The sequence below is a fragment of the Condylostylus longicornis genome, unplaced genomic scaffold (genome assembly GCF_029603195.1).
Source record: "Condylostylus longicornis isolate FDR11 unplaced genomic scaffold, ASM2960319v2 ptg000018l, whole genome shotgun sequence".
Taxonomy (NCBI): Eukaryota; Metazoa; Arthropoda; class Insecta; order Diptera; family Dolichopodidae; genus Condylostylus; species Condylostylus longicornis.
The window spans coordinates 9,968,571-9,979,604 of record NW_026577987.1 but is presented as its reverse complement, the minus strand read 5'-3'; the positions used below and the strand labels follow the sequence as shown (position 1 = coordinate 9,979,604).

Below are 11,034 nucleotides of genomic sequence, written 5' to 3'. Positions count from 1 at the left end.
ATTTAAAACAAAATAGTGAAATTCAGTTTTTAAAAAATTTTTTTTGTTAAATAATTAATATTTTTAATCGGCATATAACATTAGCTAGCTATACAATTTTAATAATACAAAATAATTCTTCTGATTTGTTTATTTATCAAGTAATTATTAGAACTATTTTTATTCAAAATTAGAATATTCAATTGAAATAATCATAATGAATAGGTATAACAAAGAAAAAACCACAATCATTTTTCCACTTTATAATAAATTGCATAATTTACGGCGTAGAGCATTTTAAAATTAATTTTAAATAGAAGTGTTAAACTTGAACATTGGCAATTTAAAAATCAAATTTTTATAAGTCCTAAAATTTTTAAACTAACTTTTGATTTTAAATACACAAATTTGTTAATTTCAAATTAAAATTTAATTTTAAATATATTAATTATCATTATGTTTTGTAAATAGGATTCACAATAGTAAAATTTTTTTTAAAATTAAACTTGATAGAAATCTAAATTTCTATCAATTCTAAAATTGAAATTTAAATTAAATTTTTAAATTTAAATTTCCAAAAATTTTCAAAATTAACTAAAAAATTTACTTAATTTTTCCATTATGTGCAAATTAAATTTTTTAAAAACGCATTATTTATTTTATTAAATTCCATTTTTGTTTTTAAACTATTAGAATCCAATTTAATTTTATAATTTCATACAATTTTAATTTTAAATTAACTAAAGCTGTCATTTTCCTTTCACTTTAATTTCTGTATTTCCAATTTTATATTTTCAATGGTATGCGTACGTAAGTTCAACAACAAAAATGATGTTCAAATATTCGAAATATTTTCAAAACAACATTTTGTTTTACACAACTCAATTCATTTTTTTACCCAGTACGCATTTTTAGCTCACTTTAACAATATTTTTGGTTTATTAAATTCGATCTTTTTGCTAAGAAATTTTTTTGTATTGTTTTTTTTTTTTATTTTATGTTTCGCGGTATAGCTAAATTTTTTGATTAATTTTATTGTGTTTTTTAAGCAATTATTTAATTTGAATAGTTTGCTGATAGTTCCTAATGTTGCATGAACGGATTTGCGGCACCTCCACCTCCAGGAATATCTAGATTTCCACCAGCTGATGTTTGATAAGTTCCATATTGTTGACCATTTGGTGGCATATCATTTAATCGTGAACTAGATAATGCACGGGGTATTGGATTACTTGGCACACCATGAGGAGCTAAATGTGATGTTTCTTCGGCAACCTAAAATAAAAAAATACAAAAATAACATTATTAAATATCCATTAATGCAAAAAAAAATTTCGTTTTATAAAAAATATCAACAATTTGATTTACTTGATGTGGATCTTCTGTTGCTGGAATTTCTGAAATGAATCCTTGTTCTTTTCTATAAAAATTGATGAATATAAATGCAGCTAAAACGACAGCACATGCTATACCATAACCGCGAAATGTTGCCGTCGTACCAAAATTAGCTACAAATATACCACCTATTACTGCTCCACAACCTCTTCCTAAACCATGATGTATGCCCTGTAGAACACCTTGTGATGATGCTCTCAAATGTTGTGGTGTATTATGTGCAATATATGAACAACAAGCAGCCCAGACAGCAGCATGTGTAATACCTTGCATGAACTCAAATGGTAGCACCCACCATGGATTAGTTAACCATGAAATATATAAAAATCTTACAACGTTTCCTATTAAGCCGAGACATAAAACTTTAACATGTCCAATTTGTGTTATTAATCGAAAACTAAAGAAATATGCGAATATTTCTGAAAGATGATTTATAATTGAAGCAACACCAAATAATGTAGGTGAGCCTCCATAATCTTGTAAATGCCAGAAGAGAAATGTAAAAATTAAACCAATACCGAAGCCCATAAACCATGCAACAAATAAGAATGCTGCACATTTTAGATCCTTAAAATGTGACATTACTGTTACCCATTCAGGCATCTGTCTTGTTGTTTGAGCGAATATTTTTGATTCTGCTCCCATTTGTGGTTGACCCATCGGAACACCCATATTTAAAGCTCCACCACTTGTACCACTTTTACTATTTACAGCTAACGATGGTAAATTCAATTGAGCAGCTAATTGATTTTGCATTTCATCTTCTGCAGCTTGTTTTAAGTTATCTGTTTGATCAACTGGATTTTCTGGTTCTAGTGCTGGATCATATTTAAATGTTATTTGTGATGCTGTAATAATGGCGCATGTCATTAATACAGAAAACGTTGCAAAACATATTGTGTAATTTTTTTCTTGTTTTTCTGGTCCACAAGGATGATCTGGAAATGATGTTGAATGATCTAATGCGATACCTACGAAGAACATAGATAAACCCCATCCAAGCGATCCGAACATTCTTTGGTGGCCATATTTATCTGCATCATCTCCTAATAATGTAATTACAGCAGAATCAGCTAATGTAATAGCTGGAGCTGCAAAAAATTCTCCAATTAAAACTAATAGTAAGAGAAGGAAAAAAGCTTTTTGAATATCCTAAAATTAAAAAAAAATTATTACATTAAAATTTAATAGAAATTTTATAAATATTACCGGCGTCCTGTAAACCATTGTAGAAAATATTGGACTAACATAGTCTTTGTGCGCTATAGCATCATAATTTTTAGCAAAATTTACTTGTATTGGAGATATTCCAGTTTTTCCATGGTAAGGCAAAAAAGATCTTCGATGTCTAAAATATATTTCAATGCTTTAGTATAAAATTTATGACAAATTGACAAAAATTTACCTAATTCCATTTTCATTTGTATATTCAGTTTCATTCAAATCATCTAAAAGATTCAATCCCTTATCCATTGCTTCCATTTCTTCTACAGCACTTAAATCTCTTCGAGTTCTTGTTGTCGTAATATAAAAATCGGTTGCATTTTTCTTCTCAATACATTTTACAGCTTCCGGTTGAATAAATCCTAAAGGTACTGTAAAAATAATCCAAGAAGCTAACGATGCCAATAATAATTTCTTTCCTTGCTTGCATCTAGATAAAAAAAAAATTAATTTCATTACAAAATTTAATAAATATGAAAAATTCAAATTAAAATACCAACTTACCTGTCTGCATAACCACCCCAAAAGGGAGCAGCCAAAAATTCTACAAATGGTCTCATACCAATTAAAACACCGCATTGTCCGGCATTCATACCCATTTGTTTAAAGTAAATACCCATTAAAGGGAATAATGAACCGAAAGCTGAATAAAAGAAGAAATAAAAACTTTTCACTGTGAGCAGTTCTTGATCAACAGGACCGCATATTTTTTCTATTAAATCAGATTTTCCACGAATTTTGTGAGTTGCTTCTTTTGGTTCAGGATATCTGAAACATAAATGGGAGAATCATTAATATTTTAATTTAATAAAAATAACTAATTATTCTTGAAAAATTAACATGAGACCAACCAAAGTAAAAGCCAAATTTATCAATAAAAAAAAATTAAGAAATTTTTTTGTTTCAAATTTTTTTAGAAAAGTAAAAATTACTTACAAAGTTGGATCAACTTCTCCTTCTGCTTCAACATCAACTCTTGGTCTTGCACCATAACCCCCTGGAATCTGTTGTTGTCCTCCTCCATATTGATTCCCACCACTATCACCATAATCATATCCACCATCACCAAAATTATTTGAATAATCCATTGTTATAATAACCTACGCGTAGTTATTAAAGGACGAAAATATTTTTAAATAATTTTATTTTTTTTTTTGCTGGTTTTTATTCTTCAAATATTTTACTCCTCCTTTCTTCTAAAGAACTGCAAATTCTGTAAATTAATAATTAAATTAATGTCATAAAATGGCGTATATAACATTAAAAATACTAAAATTATAAGGAATTATTTTTAAAATATAGAAATATTTGCAAAATTTTTAGAAATACTAGAAAAATTAGTTGTTTTAAGTTAAAACAGAAATTTTATTACTTTCGAAGGTTTCGAAATTTTCACAGTACAATCCAGTACTTGACAAATAGTTCAGAAAATATTTTGCTAAGGTAAGCATTCCAAGCACATTTTCGATTCTTCAACCCAAAAATATAAAAACCAAAGTTTTGAGATTTTTAGGAGCTGATCTGTGATAAGACGATGAATGTAGATAATATTAAACTTTTCCTAAAATTCTTGCTTTACAAGCCGACTGTACAAGCAGAAAAATAATGTTTTAATCTGATACAAATGAAACCTGAACAAAAATTTATTTTGAAAAAGTATAAAAAACATACAAGAGTAAATTCTTGGTTCCTTTAGCGAAAGGAAAAAAAGTCGAATTAAATAAAATTTTTCTTAGAGATATTTTTTTAATTTTTCTTTGTTTTCTCTCTCTCATTTCATGTTAATCTTCATAAAATTGAATTTCATTAAATGCCACTTTTCGCAAGTAAAAAGAAAAGCATTAACGATTTTATGTTTTCAATTAACTCACACATCCACAAACACCGGAATAAATAAAATATATTATACAGTAGAACTTGAACGATTTGCCATCTTTGTTGAAAACATGAACAAATGTTCATTAATATTCCATATAAATCAATACCTTACGGTCGACGTCGGCAAAGTGCAGTCCATGGTCAGAATGCGACCCATTCAAATTTAAAATGTGACCCATCATTCTGTTTGAAAGAAAAACGATATTCGATTGCGACTATTAAATTTTGAAAAATTTTTTTTCCAAAAAAATTTAAGAGCTCTGTCATAGATAATATATAGATACGAGTATAGGTACATAAAAATCCATACAACTTAATTATTTGTTAAAACAAAACAATCAATAAAATCAGTTGAAAATGTTATTTCTTCTTGTAAGTACATAGGTAATGTAAGAAACTCGACCATACACATACTCACATAGTACATATTTGCCATTAAACCACAAAAGTTGGCTAAACGGTTACAGTAAAGTAACAGCTTGTTTTTTGAAAAATATTTTTAATTTTCAAAAAAAAATGTGAATTTTTATGTCCTGCAATAATTATTATTCTAAATCGAGAAAGTCGAACAACATTGCACTCAGGATTTTAACTCAATTAATTTAAAGGATAAATTTAAATAAAAACAATATCCTTAATCTTCAAATTCAAAAATGATTTCGGTTTCGTTTTAAATAGTCGTCTTATTAATATTCTACTGTATTACGTACATAATACCTATATTACCTTCATTAAATTACAATTATGTAGATATTTGAAAAGCTTTATATTATAGCTACTTTTTTGTATTCATAAAAGTTTCTATATATAGAATTTCAAGGATTAGTTTTAATATTTGCTATAAAATAAATTTATTTATAATATAAACCGAAACTATCGATATATTGAACAAAAATGTCCTTAAATTTATATGAAATCTTTTGACCTTTTAAAAATTATCCACAAAAACTTTATGACTGTTTTCGATTACATTCATTAAATTGCCTTATAAGAAGGAATACAGATGAAAAAGATATTTGCCCCGCTGCTAATATTAGTAATTTAAACTTCCATTCAGACAATTTCTTCAAGAAATTTAAAAAACAAGAGTCAAATATTAATTATTTGATATTCTTTCAGTCTAAACATCATTAACAAAGGCCAAAAATTTAAATGAAATTTTTCTGTTAATATTCTTTTGGGCTCAACATTTTTCTATAAAAATTTCGCGTACAAATTTCTTTGACTCTTAATATTAGACTCATTGTCACGAATTTGTTAAACTTGATAATTAATAGATTATTATTAAATGAATGACTGAATTGATTACAATATTTCGTTATTAAATTACCAGTGAGAAACTAAGGTATTCAAAACTTTTTATATGTTATGCATTTCAGATTCTCAAAATGAAATTTTTTGTTTCAAAAACTCATGTAAAATTCGAATAATAAAATCAATAATTTAACAACCTAAAAATCCTAAATAATATGAGCAGCCTTCTTTTTTTTTTGTTTGCAAGAAATCTTTTTTCAAGGGAAAATAAAATCTTTCAAAATTAATATTTTTCACCCCAAGAGATTTACATACATATATATATTAATTTAGTGTATACAAATTATACGCACAGAATCAATGCAAATGAAAACAAAATCCTAAAATATTTGACAAAAATAAATTTGGAACGACATAAGAACACAAACAACAAGGTAAATGAATTACATACATACACACATACTACATATTTAGCATATTTTGCTTATAAATTTATAATCAGAAAAAAAGTGAGTTTCGTTATTGTTTTGTTGTTTGTTTTGCTTTCACATTTTTATTTTATTAAAAAAGACAAAGAAATTTCCTTAATCACAAATATTTTTCGCTTTTTCTCTTTTATAGCATAAATTTTTACAGGATTAATTTTATGTATGAAAAAGGAAAGCATTTTGTTTTGGTGTTTTTTTTTTTTATACTCGTACGAACGTATGTTCGAGGGGTATAATAAATTTGCCATACCGTTTTTAACTATTAGAAATAATGGTTACAGATATAGGCTCCAGTAAATGTTATTAGTCGAATTCTGAGTCGATTTAACTATGTCTGTCCCAACGATAACTCAAAAACTAATAGAGCTAAGCTCACCAAGTTTTCAAAAATAATTCAGTATAGGAAATACCAGAAATTTAAATAAGATATAATCGAGGTGCTGATTTGGGTAGCTGCCAAACCAGTTCTTCCAATAAACTTCAAAATTTATTTGACCAAAGCTACAACTTCAAAACTTATTTAGCCATATATCGAAAATTATTCGGCGAATAGTTTTGAAATTTTGTACAAGCAAATATATTGTTGTGTTTGATAAACAGCCTGTTGTATTTCTCGACTGTTTGTAGTATACCACTTCATAATCGATTTATTCATAGCTCAGAAACTATTGAAGCTACAAAGGTGAAATTTTGAACTTAGGAATTTGGTGATGTGGCCATAATTTTCAGTAAAACTCTTTAAGATAGTATGGGTTTATAAGATAATTGTCATAATATATGTATATGAAATAGCACTACACATATAAAAAGCAAGAAGTTGTATGAAACTGTATGTCAATTTCTGACATCTATTTTTCGTACGCGTATCACAGAGTTGACACGGTCAATTACATCTATTCTCGATTTTGTTAATTTCTTTCCTAATTTTTTTTATTTTTGAAATAATTTACGTATTTCTATTTTACTGCAGTGAAAACAAGAATTATAACGCGTAGAATTAAGATAAAACTTCTCTTCAAAACATTTCCTTTTAGTATAAACTTTTGTTAAAATTTCTATATAAAATATTTTTTATACTTATAACAATATTAAAGTCAGGTAACTAATTTACTACCTGTAATTTATTTTACCTAATACCTTAAATATTAGAAACTCGAAAGATAACCAAAACAAAGAATTTTAAAACTACTTTCTTTTTCGCCTAAATATATGCAAAGAAATTTAATAGAGAAAATATTTTAAAATTCATAAAAAAATAATTATTATAAAAATGATATTCAATTAAAAATTATTAAAAAATTTTAATAATTTGCTCATTTTACTTCGAAGCAAAAATCAAAATTTCACCTTGAATTGCAAATTTCAATAAATTTCTTTCAAATATGGACAAAATATTTTAATTTTAATAAATTCCTTAGAGCTGGTATGACTACTGCTTAGTAGGAATTAAGAATTTTTAAATTATGAAATTTAGTTCCAAGTTATTATGCACTTTTAAAATTTAAAATAAACAAAATCCAAATTTAATTCAGAAATTTTATTATTTGTCATTCAAAAAAAATTAAATAACCTTTGAAATGTTTCAATATTATATAATGATAAAAGCTTCACTCATTGTGTATGATTTTCGCAAATTTAATTTAATCCAAATAATTTTTAAGGAATATTACATCATTCCCATCCCACACGCATTATAATGTACAAAGAAAGAAAATAAGAAAATGTAAATTTATTATATTCAAGGATAATAAGAAGCCTTGAGGAAGGATATTTTTTAGAAATTTTTTATTGTATTTGTATGTATATAAAGGAAGTAATAATCATCTTTAATGAATATCAAATTAACAAATTTAATAAAAGATTGATTAAAAAATTTTTAAATTAAAGAAGGAGTACTACTGTAAAATAATTCAAATGACTATAGAAAATCCTTCAAAATTAAAATCACAGACATGGTGATGACATTATTTTGTGTACATATAAAAAAAAAATTCCTTTGTGTACACGCACTCTACATACGAATATTGTATTGTTTTTTACTTTAAAACATAAGTGATTGTATTCGTATATATAAGTAATTATGTAAAACATGTGTAAAATTATATAACATTATGTTTTAAATAAAAATTTACATACAAAAATAGTAATGTACTAAGAAAATTATAATAGAAAAGAAAAAAGTCCATGACTTCCACGGTCAATATAAAATATTGTGTGTGTATAACAAACATATAAACATATATTATGTAAATAAATCTGTAATATCAATAAATACAAATTAGTATATACAAGTACAATATAAAACTTCTTATTCATATTTGCTCATATTTGCTCATATATTGTTCTCATAAATATGTATGTATGTCTTATATGCGTACATACATAATATTTTTGTAGATATGTAAATATTTTCTTTTCCATATACATATTTACGTCTGTATATATGTGTATATATAAAAAGTATACTTGACCCTGATAAATAAGATTACACCAATTATTTTATTTGTTCCTTTCCTTTTCATCCACTGATTTTTGTATATATACATATATATTTTTTTTTTTGCTTTTTCGAACAAGAAATGACATAAAGAAATTAAAAAGCAAACATTTTTGTTTAACTGGTATAATTCAAATACCCTATATAATATTATATACAGGGGGATTTGGAAATGATAAAGTTTAATTGAAATTTTTTATCTAAAATACGATTTGAAATTAATTCTCCAAGTAATGAAGATTTGAAGAAAATTCCATAAAAATTCTAGTTGTAACCAAATTTTATTTGATAAAGCTAAACAACGCCTTACAACTGAGGCATAGTTAAGTAGCTTAACATATTTTAAATTCGAGAAGCGTTTTAATATTTCTTTGTTATTTAGAATTGAAAAAAAATGGATTCCAAATGGATTTTAGAAATTGGGAATTGTATAATATTGGATTAACAAATGAATAAAATTTAGAATAAAAATTTTTAGATTTCAGAACAAAATTAGATTTTAAATAATGAACAAATTAAATAAATTAAGTTTTGCTGCGCTTTATTATTCTTTTAATTCATAAATACAAATATACAAGCAGCTAAACTTAAATTTAAGTTAAAAAATGTGAAAACCATTTCAACTCATTACTTTTATACTTGTAATTTAAAAAGCTCAAGAGTCGTTAAAATCAAGTATAAGATAATACAAAAATTTTCATTAATTTTGAAATTTTACAACTAACGAAGCTGAAGTATGATGTCATGCAAGAATCCTACACTCCACTTGGGGATGAAAAAGGGAAAATTTTTATATTAGGCAAAAGACGATATACCTCTAATCTGTAGGTATTTCTAATTATTCAGTTGTAAATTATATACATACATATATGTAGTCGATTAATAAATGCAATACCGCTCCTTTATTGCAACACTGATATAACACTGATATAACATTTACTTTAAAATTTTTGAGTAAATACATATAATTTTTTCTCGCTTTACTAACATTTTTTAATTTATTATAAAGCTACTATTTTTAAGCTAAGGAAATGGTGTTTTAACTGCTTATTTCTGTATTCATAACTCAGGAATTCTATTTTTTTTGGTTTTTATAAAGGATTATGATTCGCTCCTGGGAGGAGCATAGGGCTAATACATGATATCGGTGAACAATGAACCAGTTTTTTGCTTCATTGAATTTATTGGGTAGGAGATGACTTTATCGTAGTTTTCTCTTCCTGTTAAATATTTTAAAGTTATTGATATTTTTTGTTTTATTTTGCTGGTGTTTTTTTTAATATTGGATATAATTTTTGTAGTGACTTGAGCTGGAGACCTTTTAGTTAAACAAGTGTTTCAGACAATTAGCAGTGCATTAATGAATCAATCAATTAATTTTCATTTATCATAATTTTCAATTATTATTCATTCAATAGTTCGAAATCACCCTATATGTAGACATACATATATACGTTGTATATTGAAAAAATGAAAATAACTACCAATATATTATTATGAATATATTACAAAATATATACTTACACATATATAGATATTAATTATATATTTTACTTTTCACTTAAAATACACCACACACACACATATAAATGAATTTATATAGTGAATTTTTTAATATTATTTTGTACAAACATCACATGTGTATATGTATATATATATATATATATAGTTTAATATTCATTTACATATGATGTTTAATGTATATAGGATGTTAAATTATAAAAATTACATATAATAAATAAAATAACTCTTAGTCAAAAACATATTTTTTATCACAGAAATATTTCCAAAAAAAAAAAGAAAATCAAATTAAGTAAAATTTTTTTTGTTTTTGTAAAGACGGAAGAAAAATGATTAAGAGATCACTATTTTAATATATATATATATATATATATATAGCAAAATTTTTCTATTTTATTTTATTAGCATAAAATTATTGAAATTTTTCATTTATATGCACTTATATATTATAAAAAGCACAAAAATTTTCGAATTTTCTACACTCCAGAAATTAAAATTGAAATCTGAATTTTTAATAATTTTTTATTTTATATAATTATCAAGTAATTTATTTAATTGCTTAAATATTTTTCACGAAAAATAAAATTTACTGTGTTTTTTCAATGTTATCTATATATTATACACGTACACACACACTCACACACGTATTTTTTATATATAGAATAAAAATTTTTCCTTTTTTTTATTAAAATTTTTTTTATTTTTTTTTAAAATTTAAATACAACCTTCTAAAAACAATTTTTTTCTTTAATTTTCAAATTCATTTATTCCTTTATAAAAATTTTATTAATTTTCTTG

The 11,034-nt window shown here is 24.8% G+C and overlaps 1 protein-coding gene across 1 annotated transcript; it reads right to left on the bottom strand.

Moving 5' to 3' along the window:
* Positions 1–581: 581 nt before the first annotated feature.
* Positions 582–10,348, bottom strand: LOC129606207 (major facilitator superfamily domain-containing protein 6). Its single transcript, XM_055516371.1, has 7 exons — positions 10,240–10,348; positions 3,535–3,811; positions 3,103–3,366; positions 2,780–3,028; positions 2,584–2,722; positions 1,348–2,526; positions 582–1,254 (listed from the first exon to the last, which is right to left on the bottom strand). The coding sequence occupies exons 2-7, from the start codon at positions 3,684–3,686 to the stop codon at positions 1,063–1,065; spliced, it is 2,175 nt and encodes a 724-aa protein (XP_055372346.1). The 5' UTR covers positions 3,687–3,811; positions 10,240–10,348; the 3' UTR covers positions 582–1,062.
* Positions 10,349–11,034: the final 686 nt, after the last annotated feature.